The following is a 16,679-nucleotide window of genomic DNA, read 5'->3' as shown; positions in this document are numbered from 1 at the left end:
ATCCGTTGTTTCTTCTTTCCCCACTTTCTCTCCCCACTTCCTTACTATCAAATCTTCTTTTTACGCCTCTTTAATGCGTTCCAATAGAGTGGAGGTTACTTTAACATTACTAAAACTCACCTTATGACTCCCAAGACAGGGTTTCCACTCACATACGGATTCTAATAAATCCCACTCTTTGATCATCAATCTTGCTACTTGCACCTTACGACTTAAGGCATCGGCTACCACGTTTGCCTTTCCCGGATGGTAGTTAATTGTGCAGTCGTAATCTTCTAGAAATTTCATCCACCGTCGTTGCCTCATGATCAATTCCTTCTGGGAGAAGAGGTACCTAAGACTCTTGTGGTCCGAGTAAACCTCAAAGGTAACCCCATATAGGTAGTGTCGCGCCCCATTTTTTGATAAATAAATAAATGGTTTAAAAAATGTATTTTTTGATTCAATTTGTGATTGAAAAATGAATTGTGATTTAAAAGAAAAATGGGTCTAAATGGGGGTTTGAGAGTGCGACGATTTGACCCAAAATTATAGTTTAAAAAGGGTTTTTGAAATAAAAAACGGAGTCGCCACTTGGTAATGAGTTAAGGTGTACCAAGTCACCTAAAAATGAATTTTTTAAAGAAAAAATGGGAAAGAGTAGTAAAAAACCCCTTTTAAATGACTCCTAATCCACGTAAACCAACGAAAAAGGTTCGGGAGTCACATTTGACGAAGGGGAAGGCAAGGATAAAATCCAAGGCACCCCTTCGACCTAGCCAAGGCTAGTTACGTGATTTAATCAAAGATTTTCTTGTTTTAACCAAAGAATTTATTACATTTGGGTGTACTACGTGAATGCAAACCCTAGACCTAGGGGTAGATGGGAAAATTTCTCTTCAAAGGTTGAGTGGTGCCAATCACATTAATTGTGAAGCCCAATAATGATCCTTTGGAGAGGTCACACATGATCCTAAAATGACGTAAAAATGAGTGAATGAATGCATGCCATGTGAAAATGTGAGTTTGTGTGAAGTGAAAAAGTGATGAAAAACAATAGTGTGTAAGTGGAAGTGTGCAAATGTATTTACAAGGTAAAGTGAGTAAAAATGATAATGTGAAAATGTATTATACATAAAGTGCATGTGTGCGAGTGATATTATATAAAGTGTAAGTAGTTGAGAAAAAACGTGCAAAATTAAAGTAGTGTGAAGTGAGAATGTAGGAAAAAGGGTTAGAATATAAAGTAGAAGTGTAAGTGGTAGTGAATGAGTAAAATGCATGAATCCTATGGGAATGCATCAAAACGGGAACGGGAGTCCTAACTTTGTGACTTCAATTTTCCCTTTGATAGAGGGAATACAAGCGTGCTAAGGCTTAGAAAAAGCCACACTCGTCTATATCCCATACTTAAGGGGACTCTTCAAGCAAATGTCCCTATAACTAGCATGAGGTGCAAAATCCTAAAATGAGGGGAAAGGGATTAGAGGGACATGCCAAATGATAGAAAAACTAGGAAAAATGCGTGAAATGAAGTGAAACACGCAAATATGCACCTATGAAAGGGGGACGGCCTATTGGGTCTAGCGTTGGACTAGCCCTTTCTAAGAATTTCCTACTAGCATTGGACTAGTGGAAACGTACATTCATCCATCACATTCATTCATGGCTATGGAAAGCGAGTAGACATGCCAAATATTCGTAAACACGTAGCACATAACACTTAGCATGCTCGACTAGATGCAAAAGCCTAATAAAGCAAATTAACACATAATCACAAAAGCAAGCAATCAAACTAATGGACCTATTACATTTGCTAGCTAGGCACACATCTTCAATAGGTCTTCATCAAATGCTCCTCCAAACCCTATCTATTACAAGCCAAGAGGTGTACACATACCCCATAAAAGAATAACTTAATTTAAAAGCAAAAATAAAGGAAATAAATGAAAGAAATTAAGAAACGGCAAGGAAAATAGAGTAGACATGCAATTCACTTAACACGTTGGATCACGTAGGAGATGCAAGAGGATAAAAGAGATTATACCTCCCTTGGAGTGGTGTCCAAATGAAAGAAAAATGGCTTCAAAACAATAAAAAGGTCAATGTACCTCTTTAATTGAGAAAAACTAAAGAAAAGTGCGAATACAAAGCTCACATGATCCTAAAACCCCTAAAGTTATGAATTAATTGCAATGGAAACAAGACATAGTAGTTAATTGAAGCAAACAAACAATGAAGTCATAAAATTAAAAACACCAAGGACCCAAGTTGAGGACATTACTCAATTGGTTGGAACATAGTAAAACAAAGAGGGACTTGAGGTGTAAAAGGGCAAAGAAAAGGTCAAGTAATGGCTAAAATGCAGCTACCTCATGACCCGATTGCAAGAATTTAGACCATTATTGGGCCTTTGTAGCATTACTGCAAAGTTACAGGACCCAATTTGATTAGTTTTCAAATTTTCTGGGTCATAGCAGCATTAGTTAGAAACCAAGGGATCAAAGCGCAATTTTTTGGAAGACTTTCATGTAGCTTCACGCAAAAATGGCGTGAAACAACATCCTGCAACAAGCATTTCTGCTAAAAGCTTTCGGCAACCCAGAAGACATTCGCGACTTTCATTTTCTCAACCTTAACACCATTTTGATCACAAAATCTTCTAACCAAAACATTAAAGCATGAATATAACACCAAACAAGCAGGTAAATCCAATTCAAAGTGAGCTTCTGCAATATTTTACTCTTATGCTTTCAGCCAACAAAACAAATCCACACACACAGCTTGTCCATCAAAAATCTGATTTCAAACACAAACAACACAGCTTTAAACTACGCAAACTCCATACCAATCACCATCCAAACAGGTAAACCTTAGAAAGATCTCTTACTCATGCAAAATTCTGGAGAACATGCAAACACATTGAAGAATAAAAGCTGCCGCAACTTTCTGCTGCAAATTTGCAGCTCAAACACAAACAGGTATTCTAGCACAAAAGCTCAAGAAACCTAGCAACCAAATCGTCATAAACCCCAAGCTTCTGTTCCCCAAACCCTCGACAGATTCACAAACTCCTCAACCAAAACCCGAAATGAAACCCAACCTTCCTTAAATATCAAACCCAGCCACGAAACGAAAAGGTTTTAGATAAAATGCAAAAGAAAGCAGACGGAGTTGGCTTGAGACTTTGAAAATAAAATGATAAGAAAGTAAAACGACATCGGGCCTGGCTATATTCAAAGAACACAGAAAAACAGCAAAGAAAAGGCACAACTTTGACTTGCAAACCCGAGTGAACGCAAGGGAAATGGCATACTGCCTCGCAAAAATCATCCCAAACACTAAACTTACTTCAGCCGTCAAAACTCAGTACAAGATTCCAGAATCTCTAGACACGCAGATCGGATTTCATATGAAGTGATAAAAGACAAGGAACAAAAAACAAAACGAAAGGGTGAAAGCTACCTGTTCACCGTTTTGAGCCTGAAATTTCAGCTTTGGTTCGGCTCCAATGAAGAAACAAGAGCTTAAATGTCCAGCCTTGGATCTCTTCTTTCTATTTTCTTTCAGTCCGCTGCCTCCATCCTTTGCCGTCTTGTTTTCGCTGTTTTTGTTTTTGCTAGACAGCCGCCCCTTTCTTGCTTCATTTCTCTTCCCAACCTTAGCCGTCAAACTCTCAGAGGAAGCCCCTCTGCCCAGTCTTCATTTTTTCTTTTCCTTTCCAGATTTTTGCGGCCCGTCACTCTACCTTTCTCTAGCCCTCCATTGTTTTTTCTTCAGCCGCCCATTTTCTCCCCTTTTCTCAGCTGTCCGTAATCTTTTTCTCAGTCTCTTTTGCTTTCTTTTTTTGTTTTTCCAGATTCTCTCTAAACCAACTCTTTCTCTCGGCCTTTTCAGATATTTCCAGCCGTCCTCCCCTCTCTCCCCAAAAACTCTCTACTCTATCGCTATTTTTCAGAGTTGCGGTCGTCGCCCCCTTCCTGCCTTTTTCTCTCGGCTTCCCCCAATGCTTCTCCCTTCTCTTTCCTTTTATATGGGAGCCAAAACAAAACCTAAACCCAGCCCTTTCTGCTATATTTGCAACCAAGGAGCTGCCTAGTCCTTCCTTGCAAAGCTACAAAAAAATGCAGCATGCATGCGACACCCTTTTTTTTTTTAATATTTTCAACTAATTAATTAATTAAAAAAAATTGATAATAATAATAATAATAATAACAAAACAACTTAATTAACATTGGATAAAAATAAATAAACTAGAAACAACAAAATGCAACTTTCCATTTTTCCTTTTTTTCATTTTTCATTTTCATCGTTTTTCTCGTTTTTTTTTCTTTTTTTTTTTCTAAGAAATTCTATGCTAAAAACTTAAAAATAAAAAATAAAACTAGAAACTAAAAACTAAAAATCGAATAAAGCTAACACGACAAATAAAAAATTAAAAATAAACAGTAAATGAGATTACACCAAAAATTTGGTGTCTACAGGTAGTGTCTCTATTTCTTTAGAGCAATAACAACTGCGGCTAACTCCAGATCGTGGGTTGGGTAGTTCTGCTCGTGGGGTTTTAATTTTCTCAAGGCAAAAGATATCACATTTCGGTTCTGCATCAGTACACACCCTAGACCTTCCCATGACGCATCGGTATACATGACAAACCCGTCACCTCCGTTAGGTAAGACTAGAACTGGAGCCATGGTCAATCTTTTCTTTAGCTCTTGAAAACTTGTCTCACTTCGGGCATTCCAAATGAACCGACCATATTTCTTTGTCAAATCGGTTAGGGGACCGGCCAGTTTGGAAAAGTTCTTGATGAAACGCCGGTAATACCCAGCCAGCCCTAGAAAGCTGCGGACATCGGTAGGATTTTCTGGCCTCTTCCAATTAGTCACCGCCTCTACTTTTGCCGAGTCAACCGAGATGCCTTCGTGGGAGATTACGTGCCCTAGAAAAGCGATTTTCTCCAGCCAAAACTCGCACTTACTGAACTTGGCGTACAACTGATGCTCCCTTAGGGTCTGCAACACCACCCTCAAATACTGCTTATGCTCCTCGCGGGTTTTGATGTAGACCAAGATGTCATCAATAAAAACAACGACAAATCAGTCTAAATAGGGCTTAACAACCTATGCATAAGGTCCATGAAGGCGACAGGAGCATTGGTCAGTCCGAAGGGCATAACTGCAAACTCGAAATGTCCATATCGCGAGTTGAAGGCGGTTTTCGGAATGTCCTCCCTCCTAATCAATAACTGGTAGTATCATTGCCGGAGGTCCAGTTTTGAGAAGACCACTGCTCCTTGCAGCTGGTCGAATAACTCATCAATGTGGGGCAGTGGATATTTATTCTTAATCGTGACGTTGTTCAGGCCCCGGTAGTCGATACACATCCTTAAACTTCCGTCCTTTTTCTTCACAAACAGGACAGGAGCTCCCCAAGGGGACCCACTCTCTTGAATGAATCCCCGCTCCAGAAGGTCTTGCAATTGCAACTATAGCTCCTTGAGCTCCGCGGGGGCCATTCGGTATGGTGTTTTGGAGATAGGTGAGGTTCCAGGCAGCAGGTCTATCTTGAATTCTATCTCTCTTTTCGGAGGTAGGGCTACTAACTCATCAGGAAATACATCCGAAAATTTCTTTACTATGGCCACGTCCTCCACTTTTAACTTATCCGTAGGGGTGTTAATCAAAAAGGCTAAAAATCCTTGCGCCCCTCTACTTAGCAGTTTTCTATCCCTAATGCCCGAAATCAAAGCAGATGAGGCTAGCCTACCCCTTATGTCCAACCTTAAGGTTGTCTCACCAGGGAGGCGGAATTCTACCACTTTCATTTTACAATCCAGTTGGGTATTATACTTGGCTAGTCAGTCCATACCCAAGATCACATCATACCCCTTAATGACCAAGCTTATCAAGTCCCCTAACAATCTCTTCTCTCCTACCCACACTTCACAATCCCTAAAAATCATACTAGTAATCAAACGTTGATTCCCCGTAGGTGTACTAACTTCGAGGTCGTATGGTAAACTAACAGGTTTTATATCGATGCCACACATGAAATCAGGGTTAACAAAGGAATGAGTGGCACCAGGATCAATTAAAACTTTGGCAAAGCGGTGGAAAATAGGGATCATACCTTCTACGACCTCTGAGGAATCTGGGACCTGATGGGGCTCTAAGGAATACACTCTAGCTGGCACCTTAGGTTTGGACCCATCTCCCTTAGCTGGTCCAGCATTGGTCCTTGGCGGTGGTTGGCTCCCCTTTCCGTCTTGTTTTAGGATCGGGCAAGTAGCCAACTGGTTGTCTGCGCTTCCATATCGCAGACATTTGCCCCCCTTCCTCCAGCAGTTATCTTCTGTGTGGTTTGGCTTCCCACAATGTCCACAGGGACCGCGAGGTACTGAAGCTGAGCCTCCCTGAAAATTTCCTCTTTGCCCTCACCCAGCTTGGCCACCCCTAAACGGAGTTCCTCTGCCTGAACCCGACTGTCGTCCACCTACCATTCCTCGTCCAAACTTGGAGGGGGTACTCTTTTCACCCTGTCTTGAGCTACTCCCAGGAAAGCCACGTTTCTTCGCCTGGAAGTTCCGGACTTGCAACCTCGCACTCTCTACCCGTTGGGCCTTCTCCACGACCTCGTTAAAAGTATTGATTTGAGCCACCGCGAGCTCATTTTGGATTTCAACATCAAGCCCTGGATAAAGCGCCTGATGCGCCGTTGTTCGGTCATGATTAGCTCAGGCGCAAATTTGGACAGGCGGGTAAATTGACTCTCGTATTCCGCCACAGATTGAGCCCCTTGGCGGAGTCAGATGAACTCAACTTCCTTCCTCTCCTGAACCAGAGGAGGGAAGAATTTCGCATTAAATTCCCTTATGAAATGCACTCAAGTCCTGGGCGTTTGTTCTCGTTCCCATTTTTGCCGTATTATGTTCCACCAGAAACGGGCCGCCCCTTCCAACTGGAAAACGGCAAAAGTCACCTGCCGTTTTTCGGTGTAGTGCAAGGCCGCAAAAATATCGACCATCTTCTCGAGCCACCTTTCGGCGACATCCGGATCGGGCCCCCCAATGAACTTAGGTGGAGCAAACTTTTGAAATCGTTTGAGAGATCTGTCTTCGCTCTCGGCATGGTTGCCAGGGTTTCCAGGATTAGGGTTTGGGTTCTGGCCTTATTGCTGCACCACTTGTGCCAGCAGGTTGGTCATTTGCTGCATAGCGGCAGCTATCTGCACATTGAGGTCAATTCTCGGTTCAGGATTAGGTCCAGAGGAGGTTTCGCCAGCACCCCGGTCTGGCGTAGATTGCCTATTCCCACGCCCACGCCCCCGTCCACTACGTGTGCCTTCCATAAAATCTATTTGATCTAGACAAACGTACTAGAACAGTAAAATGACAATGCATGTAAATAAAATCCCAAAACTTTTACACACATATACATACATTCCAAACAGGGCACACAACACACATATCAACAACCAGTCAAGTCAAGTACAGTCAAGCCAAGTACACACATGGACAATCCCCAAGGGAATGGCCTCAACAAAAGAAATATACACGTATCTAATCTAGACGTACAAAACAATTAGCTAAGGCTCTTTCCCCTAACCGCCTATATACAAAACAAAACTATCCCAAAAGACACTGAGCGTTATGACCTAGTCCGTCGACGGGCTAGTAGATCCACCCGACGAGGTGGACCCAACTCCAACCTCAGGGCTAGTGGATCCACCCGACGGGGTGGATCCAACTCCAGCCTCAGGCCCCACACATGAGTCCTCGTCACTCACGCCCTGGACCACGTCGGCGCAGAGGCTCAGGATCGATACGGCTCGAACCTTCACCTTTCGCGCTCGCTTAGTCTCGCGCTCACGGGTTTCCCTAAGTTGGGTGCATAGGTTATCCACCCGATCCTCAACCTCAAGTACATTATACTCCAGCCCCTTAATGTGCTCGGCCTGTTTCTCATTGGCTGCCCTAAGCTGGGTCACCTCGGCCTCCAACCTAGCGTTATCTTGAGCTAATTCCTTACGCTCCTCCGCCATGGCCAACACTAAGGCATTAGGGTAGGCGTACGTGTGTCGACACTCGCAACGTCGGAAGCGGTTAACCGGGTTCCAACGAACAACGGCCCCTCCTGGCCGAATCTGGTATGGGATCACTGGGAGCGTTCCACGAGGTCGCTCGCCCGGAGGGCTATCACTAGGCTCACCCCGTCCGTCCATCCTACACCAAAAGAGTAAATAAATGTAAATAACCTTAAGGAACATACTTAACATAATCCTCAAGTCAAGCCTTTCTAACATGCCTAGGCCAATTCAAACCTAAGCTCTGATACCACCTGTGACAGCCCCACATTCCCCTAAGGCGAACCAAAGGGGTTAGCGGACTGCCTGCCCAGCTCTCGCCAGGACTAACGGTGCAGTTTAGAGCGATCTAATACGTTCCGGAACATACAACGCACGTAAACAAGTTAAAATGTTCAAATAAAAAAAATGAAACCGGAGTTGGCCATGAATAGTAACTGACACGTCAAAACCCAACCAAACATCAAGCAAATATTTGCAAGTTGAAATTAAGCATATACAATCCAAAGTGGCATACAAAAGTTATTCAAAAGTTGATACATGTCCGGTTTGCCAAATCAAAAGAGAAATCGGACCCAAAAGTACATTTAGGGTTTTAATCAATGAGTTATACAAAATATATGTACAACTAGCTCAATTCGGCAACCGACTATCAAATCCAGCCCAAAAGTATTTATTTTCCTGTAAGGAAAACAAAAGGAACAGTGAGCTTACGCCCAGTGGTATACTATCACATAAGCAACCAAGTCATATAGGCATAAAGCGGTCAAAAGAAATAAACCAAGATCACACATTAACAAGATGGTAAAAGGATACGGATGGCTCTCAAGAGCCCCTTTCCTCGCTCGTATACTTGATCGAACTTCATTGACCCTCCATCAATGTTTACAAAGTAACCAACCGTAGGCTCCACTTTACTTCCATTCCTTTCACCCAACATACCCCTACCGGGCCTGAACTCCAAACAGTAGAAATTTGGTAATACTCGAGTATACCGGAATCAAGAGTCTCACTACTACAAGATTCCAAATAACAGTCCCCATGGCTTATCGACTTTCACGACCAAGCCCTCGCTGGCTCAATTCAATCGATTACCAATGGGGTTGAGTTCAGTAGTACAGTAAAGGTCGTTGGATACTTGTCCAAACGACACTAAAAATCAGTTTTTCCATGTACATATCCAGTATCATAGTGAAACAGTAGACAATCAGTAATAATATCAAAAGGGGGTGAGGGCGATCAAGTACACCCTCACCTTAATCAAATTCAATGGACAAATAAGCCTTCAAGGCATCACATTCACATATAGCACAGCCACATTGTAAACAAACAAGTGAGTAGTACACTCACCAAGCTTGAAAATGATATTTCATGCACCTCCGTCAAAGGAGCGTCGTGAACCACCGTCACGCCCTAAAACATGCAAACAAGTACAATGAGACTCGATAACGAATCATAAACCAATGCCAAATACTCCAAAAATAGGGTTCCATAAGCATACATAAGCATTAGAGGAAACCAGAAAAATCCGGAAATGGGGTTAAGCGTTAACCCAAAAAAAATAGTTTTTGATATCATTTTGCGGTTTTGGCACCAAAGGCACTACGATTATTGGATGAAGGTGCAAGATACACTGTTTCGAAGCTAAGAGATAGGGATACAATGTTGAAGAAGCCAACTCTGTCCAGTTTCGAGTGTAACTAGATAAAAAATGCAAGATACTACACCAGATCCGCAAAAACAAGTTCACAAACCGCAGTCTGGTTCAAACATCATAGGTCAGCCTACCTAAGTCCAAATCAAGTGATTCCAAAGCCATCCGAAAGCTAAGATATAAGGTTACATTTCATCAGAAGACTTCAACAACCAATTCTGAAGCATTCCCAACCAAATTAACCAATTACAGACACAACTATCAAATTCGGGGAAAACCAGGGCAGCAAGGGTAATTCTCTCTTTTCTCAATCTACGCTACTCCGATTGACCTGAAATTTTACAGGCATCTCTAAAATATCATTCCCTACAACTTTCATGTTTTAACCCAAAGCCAATTTGGCCTCTAACTATGTGATACAGTGCCAGGCAGAATGAAGAACAATGAAACCCTAACTTTCTAATTTTCTTTCCAGAACAGAAATTGCTTGCAATTAACCACTTTTTCCACCTTCTAGCTTCCTTGCATACCATTTCCAATCATCATACATGACCACATAATTATATTCATATGAAAACAGAAAAATCACCAATAATTATAAAACTTCACCAATTCAACCAAAAATCAAAAGATAATCCATAAAATTGCATCTTATACTACCACCAATCATGAATTAAACATCATTAGAGGGAGGAGAGGGGTCCTTCACTACTCACCTTAGCAATACAAGAGAGGGAGCAACTAATCCCCTTAGCTTTCCAAACAACTCCACCAAACACCTCACAAACACTCCCTTAAGGGTTTCTATGGAACAAAAACAAGATTAGATGGTTGAGTTATTGGATCTGAGCAAGAGGGAATCAAGAAGTTGAAGAGGTTTTCTTTCTTTCTTCCTTGAAGTTGGCCGGGCACAAGAGCTTGGAAATGAAGCAAATTTTGGTAAGTTTTTAGTTTATTTAGTCAAATGGTAAAACATGGAATAGTAGTCAAAAGGTCAACCCAATATCCAAGTGACACTTGTTACTTCCATAAATGCATCTCTATCTCTTTGTTTTCTCTCACACCAATCCAAATAGCAACCTCTAATTATCTCATAACACCCGGTAATTTAAACCCAGTATCCAAAACTTAACCTAGTTGGCCGAATTTTTTCGAACTTTTCGTGCTAGTGGGTCCCACGTCCGGTATACGCTCTTAATTTCTCAAAACTAACCGATACTAGAAAAATAAAAAAAAAACTATATTTACTCATAAAAATTATTGGAAAATTTTCCTAATAAGGAAAATGCAGAAAACAAGCCATTAAAAGAAAATAAACCCTAGAAAAATGAGAAAATGACGGGTTCTCACAGTTGAGACCCGAGATAGCCGAAGTGGTGGAGCTACATACTTATGTGGATCTTCGTGAGCTCGTGGACAAAGCTTCAAAGGTGGAACGCCGCCTCAAGAGGAGGGGTCCTACACGACCCATTAGCACACTGGGTGGATCAAATTGGAGGTCTTATGGCCCTAGGAAAGAGGAGAAACCGACTATGGGAGTCTTCAGTGGAGCCCAACGAAATGAAGCCAAGGCCGAAGGCTTCAAAAAGGACCCCAAAGTGGTGCATGATATTTCTAAGATCCGTAACCGTGAGACCAAATGCTTCAAATGCCATAGGTTTGGTCACATTGCATCTCAATGTCCAAACCGAAGAATCATGCTCTTGCTAGACAATGGGGAGGTGGTTACGAATGACAAAGAGGATGACCATGAAGGAATTCCTTCCTTTGTGGAGAACGATGCAGATTCTAGTGAGGAACTACCAACGAATGAACAACTCGGCTTGGTAGTTCGAAGGGTGCTAACTACGCAAGTTAAGGAGGAGGATGGACAACAAAGGGAAAACATCTTTTACACACGTTGTCACATAAAAGGCAAGGTGTGTAGTCTCATTATTGACCCCGGGAGTTGCACAAATGTGGCAAGTGTGACACTAGTGAAGAAGGCCACCCTTCTTACAATCAAACATCCTCACCCCTATAGGCTTCAGTGGTTGCATGACAGTGGAGATGTGCGGGTCACAAAGCAAGTCGTGATCCCTTTCCGCATTGGTCGCTATGAGGATGAAGTCCTCTGTGATGTAGTGCCAATGCAAGCTACACATGTGCTATTGGGGAGGCAATATGACAAAAGAACTAGTCATGATGGTTTCACCAATAAGTACTCATTCATGCACTACAACAGGAAGGTTACACTTGTTCCTCTCACTCCCAAACAAGTGCATGAGAACCAAATGCGGCTACATCAAGAAAGTGAAGAGCAAAGGAGGATGAAAGGAGTCGAGAAGAGGGAAGGCAAAATGGCCTTAAATGAGTCGGCCCTAGAGCAAAAAGTCGAGAGGAAGCAAAGCATGTTTGTGAAAGCTAGGGAAGTAAAAAGGGCTTTACTTTCTCACCAACCTTTGCTTATGTTAGTATGTAAAAAGGTAATGCTCGCTTCTAATGACTCTACTAACTCTTTACACCCTCGTATGTGATCATTGCTGCAGGAATTTGAAGATGTGTTTCCCGAGGAGATCCCGGACGGGCTACCCCCCCATCCGTGGAATTGAACACCAAATAGACCTCGTTCCAGGTGCACCGTTGCCCAATAAAGCCGCATATCGTATGAGTCCCAAAGAAACAAAGGAACTTCAAAGGCAATTGGACGAATTACTCAAGAAGGGTTGGGCGCGTGAGAGCTTAAGTCCTTGTGCCGTCCCCGTTATCTTGGTGCCAAAGAAGGATGGAAGCTCACGCATGTGTGTAGATTGCAGAGCCATCAATTCGATAACGGTAAAGTATCGTCATCCTATACCTAGGTTAGATGGCATGCTAGATGAACTAAATGGAGCTGTGATTTTCACGAAATTTGATTTAAAGAGTGGATACCACCAAATTCGAATGAAAGAGGGTAATGAATGGAAAACGGCCTTTAAGACTACTTATGGATTGTATGAATGGCTAGTCATGCCCTTTGGTCTATCTAATGCCCCTAACACATTCATGAGGCTAATGAATCATGTGTTACGCCCTTTTCTTGGAAAATTTGTGGTAGTCTATTTTGATGATATCTTGGTCTATAATCGCGATCTTAATGAGCATATGGAACATTTACGAGCTGTTTTAAATGCCTTACGCCAAGCTAGCTTGTTTGCTAATTTGAAAAAGTGTTCCTTTTGCACTAATCAGTTGGTCTTCCTAGGATACGTCATTAGTGCACAGGGAATACAAGTAGATGAAAGCAAGGTGAAAGCCATGCAAGAGTGGCCTACACCAAAGACGGTGTGTGACAACCCCACCTTCCCCTAAGGCGAACCAAAGGGGTTAGCGGACAGCCTGCCCAGCTCTCGCCAGGACTAACGGTACGGTTTACGTCAATCTATTACGTTCCGGAACATACCATTGCGCGCAAACAAGTCAAAATTGTAAAATAAATAAGAAAAAACGAAAATCGGAGCCGAAATTTATCCAAACCACAACCAAGCATATACATACATCAATTCAACATTTACAAGCCTAAAACGGCATGCCAAAATATCTAACTAGTTCATACAAGTGCAATTAGGCCCATACAAGCCATCCATTAAAGAAGTACATATTCGGTTTGCCTATCAAAAGGAAATGAACCCGTTACACATTAGGGTTTCATTTCAAGAGCTATACAAAAGACATTTACAAGCTCAATTTGGCAAATGACTATCCAATCCATTCACAAAAGTAGTTATATCCCTGTAAGGAAAACAAATAACACAGAATGAGCTAAAGCCCAGTGGTATACTATTACATTAGCAACCACAGTCACATAAGAATGAACTTTCATTTAAAGTGCACAAATAAGCAATGAAGCAAAACGGTAAAAGGATACGGTCGGCTCTCAAGAGCCTATTTCCACGCTTGCAATCTTGATCCAACCTCATTGACTCTCCGTCAATGATAAAAAAGCCAAACCGTAGACCACCCTTTACTTCCAACCCTTCCACCTAACATACCCCAACCGGGCCCGCACTTCATTTCAGTAGTTTTTGGTAATACTCGAGTATACCGGAACCAAGGGTCTCATTACCACAAGGTTCCCCAGTACAGTCCCCGTGGCAATTCAATCTTCACGACCAAGCCCTCGCCGGCTCGATTCAATTGACTACCGAACGGGGTTGAGCTCAGTGATACAGTAAGACAGTCGGACAATCGTCCAAACAACACCAATTCAGTTTCCATGAAATGGAATTCACTATCTCGTATAACAAGTTCAATAATGCAGTAAAACGGTAGACATTCAGTGGTACTATCAATAGGGGTGAGGGCGGTCAAGTACACCCTCACCTTAACCAATTCCAATATCCAAATAAGCCTTCAAGGCATCACATTTACATTTAGCAAAGCCACATAGTAACAAGTAAGTGAGTAGCATACTCACCAAGCAAGTAAGTGGTATTTCATGTACCACGATCACCAAGCCGTCGTGCACTACCTTCAAGCCCTAGAACATGTAACACATATAATGAGACTCGATACCGAGCCATAAACAACACTAATTCATAACCCCAATAGGGTTTTACAACCATATACAAGCATGATAGCAACCCAGAAATTAAGAAAGGGCTTTAATGTAAGCCTTGATAAGAAAACCGGTTTGACGTCATAATGCGGTAATGGCACAACTCTCACTACAATTATCGGTTGGGGGTGTAAGACCCACCGTTTCGAAGCCAAGAAACAGGGTTACAACATTGTAGAAGGTCATTCAATCCAGTTCCTAACACAACTAGGTCAAATATACGAAATACTATACCAGAATTCCCAAAACAGGTTTGCAAAACGCAGAAAACTGTAATCGGTATATCTCAGTCCATACAAGTCCAAATGCCGATATTCTAAAGGAATATGTTAGCTAAGACATTCAGCTACATTTCATCAGAAGACACCAACTTGAAAATCGAAACCAATTCCAGTCAAAATAGCCAAATACAAACTCAGTTTTCGCATTCTGATCAAAGCAGAACAGCTACAGTAATTTCGTCATAACTCACTCTACACTAATCCAAATGCCCTGAAATTTTACAGGCACCTTATACACATCAATACCTACAACTTTCATGTTTTGAGCAAAGTTCAATTCGGCCTCTAACCCTATGATCTAAAACCGGACAGAATTGGGAAAAATAAGAACCCTAACTTTCCATTTTCCATCCAAATCCAAAATTGATTGCATTTTCCTATCCAATACACCTCATAGAGTCATTGTCAACCATTACCATTCATCATACAAGGCCACAACATCCCATTCATATTAAACCAGAAAAATTCCCAATAAAATAAAAGCTTCACCAAAACAAGCCAAATCAAGAAACAAATCATATATTCCTTCACTCATGCCACCATTAAGCATAATATAACCATCATTAGGTATAGGGGAGAGGTTGTAGCATCACTTACCAAGAAACAAGGGAAAGAGAGATTGTGGACACCTTAGAGCTTCAAACAAACTTCACTACAACCCTTACTAGCACTAGAAGATAGGATTTTATGGAGTGAAATCTAGTCTAAGCTTTTGTTTATGGAAGATTGAAGCTTATGGAAGCTTGAGAGTTGAGGAATTTTCTTCTTCTTTGAGAGAGAGAGAGGGCCGGCCAACACAAGGAAGAAAATGGTGAATTTTGTGAATTTTTGGAGATATTAACTAAATTTGGTCAAAAGTCAAAAATTGTGAATAGTAATTCTTAAAGTCCACCCAATAGGAAAGTGACACTTGTCACCTCCATTAATGCCTTCTTATCTTTCTTTTCTCTCTCACATCAATCACTTCACACACACTACTTATCTCTTAACACCCGATAAATTTTTCACAGTATCCGAAACTTAACCTTAATGGCCGAATTTTTCCGAACTTTTCGCACTAGTGGGTCCCACATCCAATATACATTCTTAATTTTCTAAAAATTCACCAATACTAGAAAAATCATCTTAAAACTATAACTGCTCATAAAATCCACTAAGAAAATATTCCTAAGCCAGAAAATGCAGAAAACATGCAATTAAGGGGTAATAAACCCTAGGAAAAAAATATTAGGATTTTACGGGTTCTCACACGGTGAGCGAAGTAAGGAGCTTTCATGGATTAGCTAGCTTCTATCGGAGGTTTGTGCGAGACTTCAGCACAATTGCCGCCCACTTGACTACCGTAATCAAGAAGAATGTCGCTTTTCAATGGGGGGCCAACCAAGATAAGGTGTTTCAATTGCTTAAACACAGGCTCACACACACACATGTACTCTCTTTACCTAGCTTCGATAAAATGTTTGAAATCGAATGTGATGCGTCAGGTATTGGCATTGGAGCTGTGTTAATGCAAGAGGGTAAGCAAATTGCTTATTTTAGTGAGAAATTGAGTGGAGCAGCGTTGAACTACTCCACCTACGACAAGGAGCTATACTCCCTCATTAGGGCTCTCGAGACATGGCAACATTATCTGAGAGCAAAGGAGTTCATCATCCATACTGATCACGAGTCCCTCAAGCAGTTGAAGTCACAACAAAAGTTGAATAAAAGGCATGCACGATGGATTGCTTTTGTTGAGACTTTCCCCTACGTGATCAAGTATAAGACGGGTAAAACCAACGTTGTAGCTGATGCTTTGTCATGCAGGTACTCCTTACTTACCTTACTTGACACTAAACTACTTGGTTTTGCAACCATCAAAGAGTTATATGCACGAGATCCAGACTTTCGTGAATGCTATGCACAATGCTTAAAATCTAAGCTAGGTCACTTCTTCATACATGATGGTTACTTGTTTGGAGTTGATAAACTTTGCATCCCTCAGTCCTCCATTCGATTATTGCTCGTTAACGAAGCACATTCAGGAGGTTTAATGGGACACTTTGGTGTTGCAAAGACTTTGGCTGTTTTGCAGGAACACTTCTATTGGCCAAAGATGAGAAGA

The 16,679-nt window shown here is 41.7% G+C and overlaps 1 protein-coding gene across 1 annotated transcript; it reads left to right on the top strand.

The window, feature by feature from the left end:
* The first annotated feature begins 11,250 nt into the window (after positions 1-11,250).
* LOC140004707 (uncharacterized) lies at positions 11,251-13,048 on the top strand. The gene is made up of 2 exons (XM_072044848.1): positions 11,251-12,110; positions 12,247-13,048. Exons 1-2 carry the CDS (start codon positions 11,251-11,253, stop codon positions 13,046-13,048), a joined length of 1,662 nt encoding a protein of 553 aa, XP_071900949.1.
* Positions 13,049-16,679: the final 3,631 nt, after the last annotated feature.

The sequence above is a fragment of the Coffea arabica genome, chromosome 1c (assembly GCF_036785885.1).
Source record: "Coffea arabica cultivar ET-39 chromosome 1c, Coffea Arabica ET-39 HiFi, whole genome shotgun sequence".
Classification (NCBI taxonomy): Eukaryota; Viridiplantae; Streptophyta; class Magnoliopsida; order Gentianales; family Rubiaceae; genus Coffea; species Coffea arabica.
The sequence above is the reverse complement of the archived record's forward strand: the minus strand, read 5'-3'. Positions and strand labels throughout refer to the sequence as shown.

Coding starts and splice junctions, on each gene's coding strand:
- LOC140004707 (XM_072044848.1), top strand. CDS start 11,251: ATGGGAGTCTTCAGTGGAGCCCAACGAAATGAAGCCAAGGCCGAAGGC. Junction 12,111..12,246: donor GTCGAGAGGAAGCAAAGCAT/GTTTGTGAAAGC, acceptor TCATTGCTGCAG/GAATTTGAAGATGTGTTTCC.